Source organism: Brienomyrus brachyistius, unplaced genomic scaffold (genome assembly GCF_023856365.1).
Source record: "Brienomyrus brachyistius isolate T26 unplaced genomic scaffold, BBRACH_0.4 scaffold96, whole genome shotgun sequence".
NCBI lineage: Eukaryota > Metazoa > Chordata > Actinopteri > Osteoglossiformes > Mormyridae > Brienomyrus > Brienomyrus brachyistius.
In genome coordinates this window covers 304,240-323,582 of record NW_026042371.1, presented here as the reverse complement: position 1 = coordinate 323,582, position 19,343 = coordinate 304,240, and the positions used below count along the sequence as shown (strand labels likewise).

At 47.1% G+C, this 19,343-nt stretch overlaps 1 protein-coding gene across 1 annotated transcript in view; it reads left to right on the top strand.

Moving 5' to 3' along the window:
* The window catches only part of LOC125727408 (DNA-directed RNA polymerase, mitochondrial-like), a 46,372-nt gene that overhangs the window by 11,198 nt on the left and 15,831 nt on the right, over positions 1-19,343 (top strand). Inside the window, exons 6-15 of the mRNA XM_049004085.1 lie at positions 5,855-6,004; positions 6,859-7,026; positions 7,135-7,305; positions 7,675-7,917; positions 10,837-11,628; positions 12,252-12,374; positions 12,769-12,891; positions 13,688-13,867; positions 15,631-15,717; positions 16,978-17,091. Coding sequence (XP_048860042.1) covers positions 5,855-6,004; positions 6,859-7,026; positions 7,135-7,305; positions 7,675-7,917; positions 10,837-11,628; positions 12,252-12,374; positions 12,769-12,891; positions 13,688-13,867; positions 15,631-15,717; positions 16,978-17,091 — 2,151 coding nt within the window. The remainder of the gene's footprint in view (positions 1-5,854; positions 6,005-6,858; positions 7,027-7,134; positions 7,306-7,674; positions 7,918-10,836; positions 11,629-12,251; positions 12,375-12,768; positions 12,892-13,687; positions 13,868-15,630; positions 15,718-16,977; positions 17,092-19,343) is intronic.

Genomic DNA, 19,343 nt, shown 5'->3' with positions numbered 1-19,343 from the left:
TATACACTGGAAGTACCAACTGTGTTCAAGATTATGTGTTTATATGCCCCTTAGCCCCAGATATTTATTGTTATCCAGAGATTTTAAGTTCCAGGGACTGATGGGAAATGTCAAGGCTACTCACAGGTCAGTTTTGTTCCTTGATGTAGTTTGAGCAGATTGTTGAGTGGGGATCAGAGAAAGGGTGTAAGCACCACGGACAGGGAGCCCCCCGGGGCCCAGTAGCTCTGGGGAAGATCCCGGAACACCACGGAGACGTTATCGGCAGCGAGGTGAGCCCGAGTCCTTCCAGAGAGGGAGCCTGGTGCGCTGGGCCGTGCCAGCTAGTGGCTGATTGTCAGGCCTCTCACAGCGTGTTCCCAGGCTATTTTTAGCGCAGCGGTATTATCAGGGGGGGCCGCTCGCCAGGTTCGCACGATTGGCTAACGAGCCTCAAGAGCGAGTATTTTTACCCAGGTGCTCAGCACTTCTGCGAATCTTTGATTGGTTGATGGTGAATGTGGCATGGTAATGGAGGGGTAGGGGCCTCGTTTGGAGTGTGTAAACACGAGGGCGCCTGGAGACGGCGCGGGTGGTGAAAGGGAAGCCGTAGCTGTTTACGCGGAGTGGGATTTCCGTGCTGTCGGAAATCACTTGTCGTGAAGTTAATCGGTGACAGATGCATCACAGTCCAGCTTCTGAAAACAGCCATCACTGCATTCCCATGCCTGCATCAAAGCTCCTTTTTCGACATGAGAAAATTGGCGCTTGTCTGTCTTTCTGTCTGTCCTTTGAGAAAAATGTAAGAGAAAAAAGCTGCCTTTCGGTTCGCACAGTTACAGAAGTTTGCTATTTATAGTTTAGCTTCTTGGATAAATATCAAATAAATGCCATGTTTAATTAGGACATCATTTACATTTTCCATTAACATATTTAGCAGATGCCTTTGTCTAAAGCCACGTACAAGTGAGGCAAATGGCACATTGAAAATATTCATGCTGTTTAGGAGTCAACTAGGCGTAAATGCGGCTAGACTGAGCTTACAATGAATGTCCAGGTACAAGTGTACAAGTGCAGTATTGGAGCAGGAGCTACACAACAATTACAATAACATAACAATAACCATTAACCAATTAAGAAGCTAGTAAGACTATTTAAGGGCCAGTAAGTTACAATCAGGGAATGTAAAGATCATCAGGTTTGTAGAGGAATTCATGGAACAATTGGGTCTTGAGGGAGTCTGATGCCCAGATGTGGTAAAGCAGCTTATTCTACCTTCTCACGTGGTAGAGGAGCTCCAAGCATAATATTTCAGTCCCTGAACGAACAGGAAGAGATGCATAAATGAATTCGTTAAAATAATTTGGAGTTTCACACTGGTACAGTGGTTAGCACTGTCGCCTCACACCTCTGGGACCCGGGTTTGAGTCTCCACCAGGGTTCCACGTGTGTGGAGTTTGCATGTTCTCCCCATGTCATCATGGGGTTTCCCCCCTATAGTCCAAAAACATGCTGAGGTTGATTGGTGTTACCAGATTGTTCATAGGAGTGCTTGTGTGAGAGTGATGTGTGAGTGTGCCCTGTGATGGGTTGGCGCCCCATCCTGCGTTGTTCCCTGCCTTGCTCTAATAACCTGCAGACCCCCTGCGACCCTGAATTGGTCAAGCGGTTACAGAAAATGGATGGATAAAATAATTCTCAAGCCGAAATGTACGTCTGTTTATATCATCATAGTCCTGGAAAACTAACACTTGTTCATCCATCATTTTCCATACCTGTACAAATGTATAGTGCCGATTTTTGCCCGTGATTGGCAGTAGGTGAGGAGCAGTTGAAATGCAGCGAAGTCTGTGATGCCTTTTGAGGTGCCGGGGTCATGCTTCAGGTGCTCCGCTCCCACCAGCATTTTTTTCGGAAATTGGGAACAAGGGTGACCCCATCTGCTTCCCCAGCACCACCGCTGCGGGTCACCCCCCACCGTGAGACGTGACACACACTCACACACAAGTGCGTGCATTCAGCCGCATCCCAAAGCGCCACCTTCAACACCAGCAGGTTATGGCACCCAATCCGTCTTCTTGAAATCTAAAAGAAAAAATATATGAATGCATTATTCTGTTTTGTGAAAATTCGCCTTAATGAACCAACTCATTATTTTCTTCCCTAAATCAGTGGCGGCTGGAGGCCGGCACAGTTATATTTATCGAGCTTTCTGGTGCACGTTTCCTTGTGGGTGTCGGTGACGCTCCTACCCAGCCATGATACGGGATAGTGAACTAGTTTCCAGCCTAACGCTTCTGTTTATTATGGTTCTCTTCATGCCTCCTGGAGGACAAATTGTGCTTTTCTGTCTTCTTGATTAATAAGGAGCCTACAGTACAACATCAGCTGTAATTAGATGCTTTACAAAATACTAATATACACACACAGAGCGTATGGCTGAGCCGCACCAGCAGTGTCAGCAATTTCAAATCCAGGAACAACAAATCCAGACCAGGATTTTGTTTCTACCAACCAGTTGAGTACTCTGTGACTGTGACTCTCTATGCTCAACTGGTTGGTAGAAACAAAATCTTGGTCTGGAATTGTTGTTCCTGGACCTGAAATGCCCAACACTGCCGACCAGCACAAGGGTGCATCACATGACCAGCATGGGATCCTCCCCCAGTGATTTGGTAGCATTTTGTATCTTTTGGTGACTGGGGTTTTGAATTTGTAAAAACCTTTCTTAGTTTCATTCCTTCCAGTCTCTGCAGTAGTTGTATGTTGCAGTGCTTCGGCGGTTCAAGTACAGATTGACTGAAACACTAACAGAGAATGCAGAGGTCTTATGTCATATTATCATGCCTGACCTTTTGAACGTTTTTGCATATGGATTATTAAAGCTCAAATAATAGAGCAACTAAGAACACTGATGCATAGAAACCTCACAGTATCAGATATATAAGATGTTTATTGGACAGCTGTTGGCAGTAGCTCTAATTCAGTCAGTAGATAAATGGAAATTAAATAAAAATAATAGGAATTACAGTACCTTTTATGTCCTATTGTAGTATCTTTTACACCATTTGGATTTTTCCATCTTTTTTGCATAATTAGCAATTATATTTATGAATGGCTTCTTTAGTTATTCATGAAAATGACCTCTGATTCAAGACCGTTCTTGGTGGCATGTGCTGGAGGAAGCTTGCGAAAGTACACAGCTGACAGCCACTGGTCTTGATTTAGGATATGTCACATCCTGTCTAAGATGGTGTTGGGTCTCCAAATCGGTCACTGATACCAGCAGTGCAGCTTGTTTACCAGCCTCGATATAGAGAAGAGGAATGATTATTTCAGCATGTTTCTTGAAGCTAAGGAGAAGTAATAGGCCATCCCCAGCGAATGAGCAAGCAGAAGCTAAGGAGAAGTGATAGGCCGTCCCCAGCGAATGAGCAAGCAGAAGCTAAGGAGAAGTGATAGGCCGTCCCCAGCCAATGAGCAGGCAGAAGCTAAGGAGAAGTGATAGGCCGTCCCCAGCGAATGAGCAAGCAGAAGCTAAGGAGAAGTGATAGGCCGTCCCCAACCAGTGAGCAGGCAGAAGCTAAGGAGAAGTGATAGGCTGTCCCCAGCCAATGAGCAAGCAGAAGCTAAGGAGAAGTGATAGGCCATCCCCAGCGAATGAGCAAGCAGAAGCTAAGGAGGAGTAATAGGCCATCCCCAGCGAATGAGCAAGCAGAAGCTAAGGAGAAGTGATAGGCCGTCCCCAGCGAATGAGCAAGCAGAAGCTAAGGAGAAGTGATAGGCCGTCCCCAGCCAATGAGCAGGCAGAAGCTAAGGAGAAGTGATAGGCCGTCCCCAACCAGTGAGCAGGCAGAAGCTAAGGAGAAGTGATAGGCTGTCCCCAGCGAATGAGCAGGCAGAAGCTAAGGAGAAGTGATAGGCCGTCCCCAGCCAATGAGCAAGCAGAAGCTAAGGAGGAGTAATAGGCCATCCCCAGCGAATGAGCAAGCAGAAGCTAAGGAGAAGTGATAGGCCATCCCCAACCAGTGAGCAGGCAGAAGCTAAGGAGAAGTGATAGGCCGTCCCCAGCGAATGAGCAGGCAGAAGCTAAGGAGAAGTGATAGGCCGTCCCCAGCCAATGAGCAAGCAGAAGCTAAGGAGAAGTGATAGGCCGTCCCTAGCCAATGAGCAGGCAGAAGCTAAGGAGAAGTGATAGGCCGTCCCCAGCCAATGAGCAGGCAGAAGCTAAGGAGAAGTGATAGGCCGTCCCCAGCGAATGAGCAAGCAGAAGCTAAGGAGAAGTGATAGGCCGTCCTCAGCCAATGAGCAGGCAGAAGCTAAGGAGAAGTGATAGGCCGTCCCCAGCCAATGAGCAGGCAGAAGCTAAGAATCCATAGATGCCTATTTTAAAAGAATGTATATTATGACCTATATGCAGGGCCCTCCATAATGTTTGGAACAAAGACACATTTTTTCCTTAATTTACCTCTCTGCTCCACAGTTTAAAATTTCAAATCATACAGTTCAGACATGATTAAAGTGCAGACTTTAATTTAAAGTTATTTGCATACATTTCGGTTTCACCATGTAGAACTTACAACATATTTTATATATAGTTTCCCTCATTACAGCAAAGCATATTGTTTGGAACATTTGGCTTCACAGCTATTTGTGATTCACTCTGGTGTGTTTCATTGATTCTTTAGTGCAGCGATAACATACCTAGGCTTGCTTCCACCATTTGGAAATGCAGAGTCTACACTGCAAGATGCAAACCGCTAGTTAAGCACAAACACAGGATGGCCAGATTATAATTTGGACAGAAAGTACTTAAAAGAGCCTGATGTTAGCTGAAACTTTAACATTGTTTCAGCAGCCTTCTGATTACTGGTACGGATCCCTAGCCTCAGAGCGACAACTCCGCCCTGAAATTGAGGGACTATGTATAATTATATTAAAGTCTAGAATGTGCACTTTAATCATGTCTGAATAGTTTGATTTGAAATTGCACACACATACACACCCATGGTACTGTGCAAAAGTCTTAGGAGAACAAAGAAAATGAAATGATGCTTAAATGATCTTCATGTTGGTGTAAAACTGTGATATTATGCATGTCAAAGTGTGTCAGCTCAGCTCTGCTAAAATCACCCCAGTACTTCCAGCACCCATCTAATACACCCATGTATTTTTTGACTCGACCACTGGCACACCTGACTTTTCAAGTAATTAAGTTAATTAATTAAGTGAGCGGGGGCGGCATGGTGGTGCAGTGGTTAGCACTGTTGCCTCACACCTCTGGGACACCTCTGGGAGTCTCCGCCTGGGTTACATGTGTGTGGAGTTTGCATGTTCTCCCCATGTCGTCGTGGGGTTTCCTCCGGGTACTCCGGTTTCCCCCCGCAGTCCAAAAACATGCTGAGGCTAATTGGAGTTACTAAATTGCCCGTAGGAGTGCATGTGTGAGTGAATGGTATGTGAATGTGCCCTGCGATGTTGTTCCCTGCCTCGTGCCCATTGGGATCTGGGATAGGCTTAGGAACCCCCACGACCCAGTATAGGATAAGCGGTTTGGAAAATGGATGGATGGAATTAAGTGAGCTGGTGGAGAACAGAGGGAATCCTTACTAGTTTTTATTGTTACTCTTAATTTGCATATGTTCCAGTGCTGAATTGTGTTTTTGTTCTGAGCAAAAGTGCACTTACTACCCAAATAAATAACTTAAAACATTTCTTTTGACTCCCTTAAACTTTAGCACAGTACTGTGTGTGTGTGTGTGTGTGTGTGTGTGTGTGTGTATATATATATATATATATATATATATATATATATATATATATATATATATATATATATGGCTCTTTTTGTCAGTGTTTGTGTTCTTTGTTGCAGAGGGAAGAGGCCAGATTTCCTAAACTCAACTTCAGCCTGCCTGACCTGCAGGAGAGATTCCAGCGGCAGCTGGAGTTGGAGCAGGCTGCCTCGGTCACCATTGACTCGGTGGAGGCTGCCAAACCCATTACGGAGAACCAGGCGAGGATGGTAGGTGCAGTGCCTCCGGAGAAGCTCTTCCTTACAGACGCAGCCCTGCCTCCACATCTGAAGGATGCGATCCAGTACTGACTGGTGTTCGCTGTCAGCTGAGAGGTCATTTTACCAATTCTCATTTGTTCCTGTGGTTTCTCACCCAGTGAGAGTGAGAGTTTTGAGCAAGTGGATGATCCCAGGTGATAGTGCTCAGTGATCATCTATAACAGTGTTTCCCAACCCAGTTTTGGGGTACCCCGAGACATTTTCCAACACACCTGTAGCAGGTGTTTGGTGTCCCTGATTGACTGGGAGCTGGGAGGGAGCAAAAATATGGACTGTCTTGGCGTCCCCAAAGACTGGGGTGGGTGACACTGATCTATTATAATGGAGCCTCAGAGCAGGCTGTGAATCACCTTCAGCAGTAGTGGCTGTCATGTCCTCCAAGCTAAGTGACTCAAGACTGACCTACTTTCAGATTCGGGGCTTTCATTTCCCATTCTCCTCTGATCTTATTTGCACAAACACTTGTCCATCCATCTGCTTTTTGTAGACTTGTTATCCATTCAAGGCTGTAGTACTTTTGAGATAAGTAAATTAGTGTTGGTTCATGCCCGGTCTGCAGCATTGTAAAAAGATGGTTTATTTGCCAGTGGAATGAGTGAAACTTGCTATGGTCTTTTTTGAATTTTATAATTTCTCCAGCACAGTGTGTTAATTCACACCCTTCCTATGGGGCAGTACAGCTATACTCGGAACACGTGATACTGCTGGGCCTAATGTTATAATTGCTTTCCCACGTTTCGTTCCAGTTCAATATTCCAGTCTCCAGGTAGCTAATTAGTTAATCGACTAACGCGCTGTTTCAGCGGGGGTTACTGGAGGCGCTGCGTTCCCATTGGCGCAAAGGCCTCCTCCAGGCTCTCAGAGAAGCCAAAGTGGTCCTGGGCCACAGCAGCCAGAAGAGTGGGAAGATGAACCTCTACCCGTACTTGTGTCTGCTGGACAACGACGAGTACGTGGGCATCATGCTGCAGGTACGGACTGAGTTAACACCTGCCGTTGTCCGACAGGGAGGCCTCTCCACACGCTTGCGCCATCGCGGCATCTACGTTAACGTTTCCCAAATCTCTCTATTTCCAAAGGGTCTGTGCGAATTGGCGCCCAGCGGGGAAACCCTAGTGATGTTCGCCAGCTCCTTGGGCCACAAGGTCTACAACAAGTACATCATCCAGCAGAAGAACAACAGCCAGATGGTAGACAAGCTGAGGAACATCTATAATGACTATGCTGCGCTGCTGGCCAAGGACACTGAGGTGTGTCTCTCTGTGACCAGCTCTGCTATTTATCTTACCGTTGGATTCCCTCCCAGACCAGTTATTTAATGTGTTTGAGATCTGGGGGGTGGAAGATGGGCGTGAATAGGAACATTTTGTGTTTTATTTGATTTCTGTGATTTCTGCAACTGACAGTACCACTGGCTTTACTTTGTCTTTGGGCACTTTTTTCCAAAGGCCTATTTTTGTTCTCATTCTGTTTATTAGCTTAATGAGCACTTTCTGTGTTTTTTTTATATTTTCATTAGGGTCAGATAAGTGCCAATCTAACTTACAGAAAAGGTCTTTTAAGCTCTGAAAGGGCGTGTGGACATCATTTGGCTTTATTCTACTCTTTAATTTGTTTAGTCATGTGATGTGTTGCCACGGGAACGCTGGGCGGAGCTGGAGGCGGAGCTGGCAAACACGGGTTCGGCGCTGGCAAGTGATGACACCCAGTGGCCCCAGAGCCTGATGGTGCATCTGGGGACTCACCTGGTGGACCTCATGGTGCAGGAGCTCAAGGTGCACAGTGATGTTCTGAACTCGGGTCAGACGCAGAAGCTGATCCCTGTGCTCTACCACATGTACACCTTCCGCAGCAATAGGCAGGTAACTGCTACAGCGCCACCTGCGGATTCTGATGCTCAGATGAATATTGTTATGGCTTGATGCTCAGTGAGTATTGTTATTGCTTGATGCTCAAGGAGTATTGTTATTGCTTTATGCTCAGATGAATATTGTTATTGCTTGGTAAACTGAAAGGTTTTATAAGTTTGTTTAATGTAAGAAAAGAACACTGATTGCCACCATTTATCTTCTGAAAGTGATGAAAGATATCAAAACAAATGGTTTTGTTGAAAAATCTGTAGAATTTCTCGATGTAAACTTCTATATTCATACACAGAATATCAGAGGGTAACAAAACAAAGTGATTTTACCCAAAGAACAGAGAATTTATGTCAGTAAGGGATTAGGGTAACACATATTTGGCCAAAGGCCATTTCTGCGGTGGAAGTCAAAAAGTCGAGATTTGACAAAATTCTCTCTAAATAATTAATGGAATTTCTCTGTACCAGTTTCGGCATGAAAATGTACCAGATAATCATTTTCATTAGATTTTAGGGACCATAATCAAAACCTGTTTGGTTGAGATGAGTAGAAATATTCTAATATGAATAAGACATTCTGATCTGGAAATCAAAGGTGATTCTTTGCATGGTAGTGAAACCCCGAGAGAGAGGGGGGGTCAGGAGCATATGCTGACAGCACATTGCTGTACCCACCACACGACAAAACACCTCAGTGATGAGAATCTGAGTGACAGGTGATACCTCAGCACCACACTAATCTAGATGGACCAGTTCCGGATTTTCATTTGGTGGCGTGGGATTCGAACCAGCAACCTTCCGATTCCTAATGCAGATCCTTAGCCTCAGAACCACCACTCTTCCCAACCTTTAGCAGGCGAATAAAATCCATCAGCCCCTGCATGTACCTGGATGAAGAAATCGCCTGTCAGCAGTTTTGCAAGCACTTTATCCTAATAAACTTAATACTGATGTCTGCTGTGAATTGGATCCAAACCGGGAGCAGCTCCCACAAAGGCTGTTAAAATGGCAAGAGGACCTTAAGAGGCTCAAATTTTGTACAGTTACCTGGATCCGGGTGTCCGATAGAATCCGTATGGATTGTTATCAATTCCCCTAATGCAGCGTCACGTTTCTTACGAGAAAGACGGTTCTCTGTGGCAATGGGACAGTTTTAGGAGCTGGTGGTGTATTAGTATTACAAACCTGAGTTAGTCCTGACTGACAGCAGGGGACACCCTGGATGGGATGCCGGTACATTAAGGGATATTTAATACATTTACACTTATTACACACATACGCACAGCTGAGCTTCCTGTGATGGAGGCTGATGAGTGGCAGGCTTCACCTCTGTGTTTGGGATCGGAAGGTTGCCGGCTTGAGCCTGGTCTCAGCATAATCGGGGGAGGGTTGCAACCTCCCCCCCCCCCAGTAATTAAAACCCCTGGACAATCCCCTGGACCCCCTTAAATGGGTAGAGACCTCATTTTCCCCCCATATTCAACCCAAAGGTATGCCCTTACCTTCCACCTCTTGGGACATTCATGTCACCGGTTCGAGCCCACCTTCATGTCCGTGGGCCCTTCAGCGAAGCCCTTAATCTCCCAGCTCCCTGGATGACATGGCATGTGTTGCTGCTCTCCCCTACATATGTGTCTGTGTCATGGAGAGCAAGATGGGGGATGCTGAAAAGAGGGATCCCCCGCAGGGATCAAAAAAGTGTCTATTATTATTATCATATAAACATCCAGAAGTACAGGACTTCGTGGGATAGATGAGGCGCACAGTCACAGGCAGTGGGCGACGTAAAAGGGCCGATTCCCCATTTGCAGGCCAGAAGCAAAGCAGATTCCCATTTATTTGTGTACACATCCCACTCGGTGATCCCACTGTGAAGAGCGTGTTCGATAGCAGCTGAGGCGAGTGCCGCACAGACAGGCCCGACTGTGCTGTGTGCGTAATCGCCGGGGTCGTTTATTACCCCGCGAGTCGCACGTAAAGTGGAGAGAGTGTCCTTGGAGCCGCGGTGCTGACGAAAACGGAGCGTCCTCGCAGTGTAGCTCTGATGTGCGCTGACGGAGGAGGACTGGGGTTAGCGCTTGGAGCTCATCGCTCACAGCCCCTGAGGGTGGGGCTGGCGGGGGGGGGGGGGGGGGGGGGGTGACGCTGTGATCGTACCGAAGGCTGTGCCACCGTGACTCGCAGCTTGCGTTTGTGCCGAGGAGGCCATCGCTCAGCGGCTTGTGCTGATTGGCTGTATCCCACATATGCTCTCCTCCCCCACCCCCTCACTGTGTCTGTGCTCGTCTGATTGGTTAATAACCCTGGTCACTGCTGGCTGGCACTAGGCAAAGTTTTGTATTAGCTAAACCATGGGGCCTGGTTACTGTAATGGTAAAATGAAATCTTTTGAAATTAAAGAGTAAAATGAAAGCTTTTATATTATATTACATTTCTATATTGGGCACTTTTATTCAAAGCAATGTATAGTCCCTGGAGTAATTGAGGTTAAGGCCCTAACCTTAGGGCCCGATGGTGAAATCACTCTGCCAGCCCTAGGATTTGAACCAGCAACCTTCCGGTCCTCCCTTCTGAACTGTAGGTTTTGCGTATTCTCCAACTGTATATTTATTTGCATTACGGACAGTATGGCCGCATAGTGTGTAGCGTTTTTCACCACTTCTTTCCTGGCTTCAGGTGTTCACCACCAGCTTCTCTGTCACTCTGGACTTCACTTTGTGTCTCTGTATTTGCTCCTAGTTCTCTGGTTTGCTTCCACCATCCAAAGATGTGTGGTTTAGGTCTATTTGTTTCTGAATAGCTCTCTGAAGATACTCTGCACATGCCCTGTGAATTTCTGCCATTTGTGGCCGTACATTGAGTAAGTTGTTCTAGGAAATCGAGGGATATTTAAAGTGTTTTTTTTTTTTTATTGTTCTAGGTTGGATTCATCAAACCCCATCCAGTTCTGATACAGATCCTGTCAGAGTCCATGGAGACAAAGTTGAACTTTGAGTCTTATGTGATGCCCATGCTGTGCCCCCCTTTGCCCTGGACGTCTCCGAAATTCGGGACCTACCTTCTTTCGCCCACCAAGCTGATGCGTGCTGACGATGGCGCCATCCAGCACCAGCTGCTCCTGGAGAAGTGCCGCAACACCGACCTCCATGCCGTCCTCGACTCCCTCAACCAGCTGGGCAACTGCGCCTGGAAGATCAACAAGCCCCTGCTAGACGTCATCATCGGCATCTTCAACGACAAAGGCAACGAGAAGATGAAGATCCCGCCGCCCATGTCTGAGGCCCCGGAGGTCCCCCGGTTCAACTCCCAGGACCCGTCTTACTCCTCGGCGGAGCATGCCCACCTGAAGCGTGAGATGATCAAATCCAAGAAGAAGGTGGCTGAAATGCACAGCCTCCGGATGTCAGCCCTTTACACGCTATCCATCGCCAACCACATGCGAGACGAGATCTTCTGGTTCCCCCACAACATGGATTTTCGTGGACGCACTTACCCCTGCCCACCCTACTTCAATCACCTTGGGAGCGATGTGACTCGAGCCATTCTGGTGTTTGCGGAGGGCAAGCCGCTAGGCGCCCACGGACTTGACTGGCTGAAGATCCACCTGGTCAACCTCACTGGCCTGAAGAAGCGCAGTTCTTTGGCAGTCAGACTGGAGTATGCCAATAGTATCATGGACGACATCCTGGACTCGGCAGACCAGCCCCTGACTGTGAGCATCTTTCTCCATCTGCCTAATTCCTTATCCTCCCGTTAGTCTTCCTGTCTTGCTGCATTAAATAGGAAAAAAATTATACTTTAGCCCAGTGTTTCCTAATCTGGTCCTCGGACTGACCCACAGACAGTCCACATTTTTGCTCCAGAAAGGGAGCCGAGAGGGAGGAAAAACGTGGATCGCTGTAGGTCTCCAGAGACTGGGTCTGGAAATACTGCTTTAGCCAAATGAAATTAGTGCATTCAGAAAATGTTAACCTGAATAACTGCCAAACATTTGGTATTATGTAAAAATTTAGAATGCCAGCTGATAAAGTTCTGGATGTTTTGTGCTGGTTAAATAAGCCCCAGAAGCAAAATTAGCCCACAGCTGGCTTTAGCTTTAGGCAGAATAGTCCATTGCCCACGGCTCTCGAATTACCTGCATTGCGGAGGAAGTGAGATGATCTTCAGTCTTCTTGGTGGTGGAGGCCTCCCATGAAAAGGTTTGCCTAGGGCCTCTTGAGAAGTAGAGCCAGCTCTGCCTGGGCAGACTTATTACTGTAAAATTTTATCAGTGCAAAGCACAACGATTGGAAGCTTCCGGTAAGCAAATGAAAGTCTCCCGTGTCTCCAACGCAGGGCCAAAAATGGTGGATGAATGTCGACGAGCCTTGGCAAGCCCTGGCCTGCTGCATGGAGATCGCCAACGCTGCCCGGTCTCCTGACCACACGCGCTTCGTCTCGCACTTCCCCGTGCACCAGGTGCGCCCCGTCCGCTGGAGCCTGTTGCCGCGCTCCACTTGTTGGTGACTCCACGAGGTCTGTGATCGAGATTAAGCGCGTCTCGGAGTTCAGCTGGCTGGCCTACTGAACACCTCTTAATGGTATATATTACCCTGAGCATGCGGAGCAGACGCCTTGCAGGTGTAAGCAGAATCCGTGTCTCGCTTAAAATAAGGCCTTCACTACAAAGGTCCGTCTGCAGCTGCCTCTGACATATGAGCCATTGATCAATATTACTGGGTTACGGTCCTGTAATCCCTCCCCCATAAATCACATAGGGACATCAGTGAACCAGTAACAAAAAACTTAAAGCAAAGTCTGCGCCCTCCCTTCTGTTTCTTTCGGTCTGACCCCACCCCCTCCAAAAAACCAGGACGGCTCGTGTAACGGCCTGCAGCATTATGCGGCCTTGGGCCGCGACGTGATCGGCGCCACCTCCGTGAACCTGGTACCCTGCGAGGAGCCTCAGGACGTCTACAGTGTGGTGGCACTGCAGGTCAGCCCTGCGCCGATCCCCGTCCGCTCCGGCCTCCACCGGCAGCCGCGACTCCCCTCTCCTTGGCTTCAAGCCCCTAGGACCTCGATATATGATAGTCTGTTTGTCCATTGGACTTAATGGGATTCTCTTCATTTAACGAAATTTAAGAGTAGACTGGAAGAATAAACTACAGCCCTGCTTACACTTAGTTTTAAAATGCGTCTTGGGCGGTTGGATCACAGGCAGACAGCCGAGATACATCACCGTTTACGTCTGTGTCTGTCACGCATCTCCATGGTGTCTGGCTGACCACTTCTCTTCACATTTTCTTATGGTCAATGTCACTTCTGCTAGAACGCCAAATGGCCCCACACAGTTATTGATGCCCTTAGCATTTACACTACAAAGAGACCTCATTTTGTAAAGAGACCTCTACAAAAGATATGTGCTCAAAAGCATTCCAGACCACCTCGGCGAGTGGCTTGAGTGATCAGACCACGATGCGTCTTGGTGGTCGTTTGCGCTTGTATTTATCGCTGTCTGATTGCCCAAGATGCATTTTAAAACCAAGGGTTTGATCTTTTGAAAATTAAACAAGTGAGCCTAACCTTGCAGCGCTCTCTGGATTTTCCCTGCTAGTTCCTCTTTCCCTCACCAGGATCTAGACACTCGGGTTACGACCTGCTTTCTCAATCATAAATCATTCTCTGCTAGTCCTGATCTGATGTTCTCCAGGACAGCCAGCCACACGGGGGCGGTAGAGGGGATCTCCTACACTTCAGCCGCCCTCCATATGTCCTCCTTCCCCGAATAGGTGGAGGAGTTCCGTGCCCGCGATGCGGAGAAGGGTGAGAAGATCGCTGAGGTCCTGCAGGGCTTCATCAACCGCAAGGTGGTCAAGCAGACGGTGATGACCGTCGTGTACGGCGTGACACGGTACGGGGGCCGCCTGCAGATCGAGAAGCGGCTCAGGGAGACCGACGGCTTCCCCATGGTACAGCACCCCCCCATCCCCCATCATTGCCATGTGTCCTGACCTGTAACTCAAGATGATTGCTGTGATGTTTATTGCACCATAAATGCTTGTTGACATACTTTTGTAGCTGAAGGGTCCAGCTTTGGCCCTGCTGACTTCTGCAGTGGTCTGAGATATCACTGTACAAATTTCTGTAGTCGGCCACGAATTTGTTTAATGGTTCACTGAGACCCAACCATTGAGCAGAATTTACCAAGGGAGTGCCCTCCCGCCCCAAATGGGCAAAATTTGTCAACGGAGACAACACCTGATGGTGACCCAACACAGTGGGCCTCCAAAAATTTGTAATGGTCAACAGCTGAACCTTTTGGTTGAGACTCCCTCGGTTACCCAGCCTTTGTGTACTTCCAGAATGCTGCTAGCTACCACCAGCCACCTCAGTTGTGCCTCTTCCCCGGTAACCGTGTGTTTGCAGCTTCCGGCTGCTGTCGTTCCGGTGTTTAGGCTGACATGATGCTACGATTGATTCTAGGGGTGTAACGATATGCTTAGCCCACGAGATGAGACACGTCACAATACTGGGTTCGCAAGAATGACTCTAAACGATATTGTAACAATGTTTTAAGGAAAACTTCAAAGCGGAAATATATTACTGGAAAGCAGCCTTCGCAAGATCGTTTTTCCTTTTTGACTAGAAATCCCATCATGTTGTAATATCGCGAGATCTCGTGACACCCCTACTTGATTACACTTAAGAAACGTCCGATATTAGGTCATGTGATTCACTCAACGAGGGTTCCCTGAACAAAGTAACAGATTCTAATCCCTGCCCAATAATGGTGAAGGAACAAGTACTGCAGACTGGGGACCCAAACGGTAGGCCAAAGAATGGCATGAACCCAGTGACACTGGCTGCTGTTATCACTTCAGTTACAGGGGTGCAATTACCTGAGACAATTTGGCTGTAATGATAGTAATATTGTCTCAGTGATAAAATCTCTGGTATTTTCGAAAGTCTCGGTCTTTACATTTAATTTCCCTTCTACACCGTGATGCTCCCACGCTGATATTGTAGTGGCTGCCTTCTGAAGTGTTCCTGGTGCATTACAGATGCGTCCGGCGTCTTCCATGTGGGAGATGGAGGGCGGTATAAAGAGTAGTCTGCTGCCAAAGCCATCTCTGGATAAAAGCTGTTATTCTGAGCCCAGATGCTCCCTTCTGCCGGTCCCAGCACAGCGCCCTATTGCCGACATTCTAGGCAGAAACAGCTGCTGATGTGGATAAAAAAAGAATGAGATCAAAAGAAGAGTGACTCGCAAGTTTGGTCTCGTGAAAATATTCAGGATGGATAATTAAGTTCTGCGACGTTGCTGTAACACTGAGACACACCCACATGACATGGGGGGGGGGGGGGCTGTGTATTTGACGGGGGCAAAGGGACAACGGGGAAACCCACAAGGGACATGCTGGTATCAGAGCTGGGGAAGGTGTTCAGTGATTTTGCGATCAGGCTTTGGGTTTCAACATGCGGATGGAAGATCTCAGTCCCAAAGGCCCTGGTTAGAATCTGGTGAATAAGCGAATACATTTGCGTGTCACATGACTTCACCCCCATTCCCATCTTGCAGCCACTTTCTTGCATTTTAAAATGATAACATTTTGGTTGTGACGCTTGACTCTGGGGAATCTGTGAGGAAGAGCATTTAATTTTCTGTATGATTTGAGGATTTGGTGACACTGCTCTGAGCACGCGTCCGCGTCTGTGTTTATTCTCTACGCAGGAGTATGTGTGGGATGCTTCTCACTACCTGGTGAATCAGGTGTTCAACAGCTTGAAGGAAATGTTTACCGGCACCAGGGAAATACAGGTATGTGGATGCCAGTCGGCTGAATGGCGTCATACTGTTAGGAGGACAGATGGCAGGCCACAGTGAAGATAAGCCTCTGGTCCAGACGCGCGTGGTGCCTGCTCTAGGTTTTGTTCATGGCGGGCTGAGAAGGTACAATGGTTTGGCCATCTAAAGGACCTGCCGCACACTCTTGGTGGTGCACTCCGCAAATGCCCACTCAGACAGCTTGTGCTAATTTGAAATATGACCCCCTTCGGTTGGCAGGGTTAGTTAAATGGGTCAGGTCCCGCAGAGGTGCACTGCGGTGTCTCAGAATGAGCAGCAGTTGTGCGGTAGATCGTCAACCCCACCCCCATCTCAAGCCGCCCCCCACTCACCTGCTTGGGGAGGTGGAACTTGAGGTGGAGGAGAGTTGGGGGTAGCAAGGCTCTCTGATGAATGGCCTTGGTGTTGGACGGCCGCAAGCCGCATTTGTCTTGCAGTGGGGTTGCGGTGGATGTACAGCGCACAATGGCGCTTTCGTCCTCGCTAAAGTTAATGCCAGATACTGGGCACCTTGAGCAGGTGGAATTTAAGCAAATCTTTTATATTCGTTTTCTGAAATATCAGATTAGCAACAACTTAAATTATTTTGAAGCTTTCTAACAGAACTTGATGATTGTGCAGTAAGTTAACTGCCATAAATGACTGCTAGTATCTGTAATAATATGTATTATTTGCAATATGTGATGTATTGAGGTTACGCAGGTGTGCAGGATGTTAAGATATATTTAGGGTAATATATAAAATATTAACTGGAGTTTTTTTGTGTTTCTTGCATCTTCCATAAAAAAAAAATATGTCAGGTCACACAGTTTCTAGATGATTCTTTCTGCCATCGCTGTCTGCAGACCTTGACATGCTCAAGTCCACTTTTGGCCCTATCAGTTTTGCGAAAAGTGGAAAATTTTGCTGAAATTTGACCAGCTCTGCATCCCCACCATCGACGCACTTGTGACTCGACCTGTTTAGACCCCCAAGTAGAACCTGCCACCCCCTCCCTCCAAGCTGTGCCCGTCTAGGTTACATGACAATAACCATTGAACGAAAATTCTGGCAATTCATATAGCGCCCCCTACAGTAGATTGCCTGTAGATTGCTAGCAAGATTTTCATCAGTGCTGTTTCTCTATGCTTTCACTTCATCCTGTATAGTTTAGCTGGTCTGTAACACCCAGACACGTAAGTGACCATAGCGGCGTACAGCTTGAAGCAGGAATCTTGCCCCCCTCTGTTCCAGGACTGGCTGACTGAGAGCGCCCGGCTCATCGCCAAGTCCGGCAACACGGTGGAGTGGGTGACGCCCCTGGGGCTGCCCATCATCCAGCCATACCATCGCAGCAAGAAGCTGCTGGTGAGTGTGCCGCATGCCGCATGCCCCTGCATCGTGCCGGACCGCAAGAGTGGCACTGCAACACTGGAAAATGTCACATACTGCATTTTTTTGTGCCTGTTTTGGAATAATTACTCTTTAAACATACTGTATGCTTCTTTGTGTTTTTCTGGTGCATAGAAAAGTGCCACACTGCTGAGAAGTTTAAAGTCATACATAACCTTATCTGGTAACACTTTACTCAAGTCCATGTTTTAAGTCATTTATAAACACATTCATAATGTTTTATAAATGTGGCTATACATATTTATAAAAAGGCATAACACATTATAGCTATGTTTTATTATGCATTATGACTGCCTTATGAAGCTCTCATCTATAATACACTATAGATACCTTACCTTTATAATGCAGTTATAAAGCATCTTTAATGCTTTCACCGACCATTATAATGCATTATAAAGGTATCTATAGTGCATTATAGATGAGAGCTTCGTAAGGCATTCACCATCACTTGACAAGCCCCAGTGGTTCATTGGTCAGCCTGTGTGGGGTTTTTCGGGGGGTGGGGGGATGCCATCCACTTGCCCTGAAGAGAATCGGGGAGCAGCTTGGTAAAGGTCACATGCCACCTTGTGCTGAACAGTTTGGTTGGTGTGAATCCCAGCTCGCTCTGTTAGTCGGAGCCAGGCTGGGGCAGAGTCACAGCACGCACTGTCCGGTGGAGGATTATAGGAAGCTCATGAGTGGCTAGACCAAGAGCCTCCGTACAGATACAGCAAAGTGGACTGAAACTTAGGTTATTCTGAAGGAATTAAAATGCACCCTGTCCTCGACGCCCTTTGAGCCACCGCGCTCTGCGGGGGTGTTCCCTCAGTCCTTTGTGTGAGAGCCTTGCACGCTCCACTCTGCGTGTCGCCACGGCGATTCTCCGCCGAGAGCGTGACAGGCCCGCCACCCCATCCCTCCACGCTCTGCTGCCGTTTCTTAGGTTCACTGCTTCGGTAGAAACTTCTGGCAGCGCTGATGATGTCAGAGACGCCCACGGAGGAGGGAAACCTTCAGAGTCCGTGGTGCATTAACGCAGAATTTCACCGTCTGTGTACTTTTTAAATACCAAGGTGTTAAGGTGGTATTTCTAGCTGTAATACCAAATACATGGTTTGGAAATGGAAGCGTGAAACATTTAACAAAACTTATACTGTAAAATATTTAACATATCGCTGGCCGCATGAATAATGTGATCGCAGAAGGTTAAATGGATAATTGCATCTGGCAGAATTACTGTTATTTCTGGAATATGAGTCACATTCATGTTCGTTCATGGGAAGGGGGCAAATGATTTATTACGCAACTTTTTTTTTTTTTTAAATAAAGGTAATGAAACAAGTTTCTGAAGCGAGGAATATTATTATATTGACAGTGTCTTTTAATACAGAGGGCTTGACAAGCCTTTGAAATAGTGAAATTACGGTACCCTGTGAAATGTCTAACGCCACACAAAGCAGTGAGAAATTTGCATTATTAGGCCCTTGATCCAGTGACAATGCATTTCTGATTTGTGAGAAGGCAACAGTAAGGGTTGGTACTGAGCCACACATTACAGGCGGATTTCACACCAAATTTCAAATTCGCTCACTGTACATCACAAGCTCAGTGTTTATGCATATTCCAGCCATCAGCTGTGTTCTGCCTGAAATACCAGGCTTAGTCATGATATTTTGCAAGCATGTTGCTATTTTATGTAAGTAAAATGCAGTCTCAGGCTGATACCGCGGGCTACACTTCAGCATGATCATCGTGAAATCAACATAGCATATTAGCTATGTGTGAAAATTGATTTCCCTCGGGGAGGCAGTGTGGAAGAGAGGTCTTTTGTCGTACAGTATTTTGAAATGTGGCTGGGAGAAATAATTAAGATTGGATTGAAGGGAGAGGCTGTGGGACAGCGGGAGGGGGCTGGATTGTGGATCTGCCTGAAGTCTTTGGGTCGGAACTTTCGTGAGTAATGGGATGCGTGCATTTGGGGGGTGGGTGGGTGGGGAGGGGTGTTTATTGGGTTCGCCTGCTCTGGAATGCAAATAGCCTGTACTTGCAAACATCCAGTCACCAGGGGGCGATACTGGCAAACTTAGTTTTTTTTTAAATCTTTTTGTAATAGTGACCAGGTCCTTTGATTTCTAGCTCTACAGATATTTTCAGTAGCTTGTTCTTGTCACTGGTCACTCAGTAGAAGCTCAACCTAAACTCTAGAGTTTTTGAGTTGGCTCCTT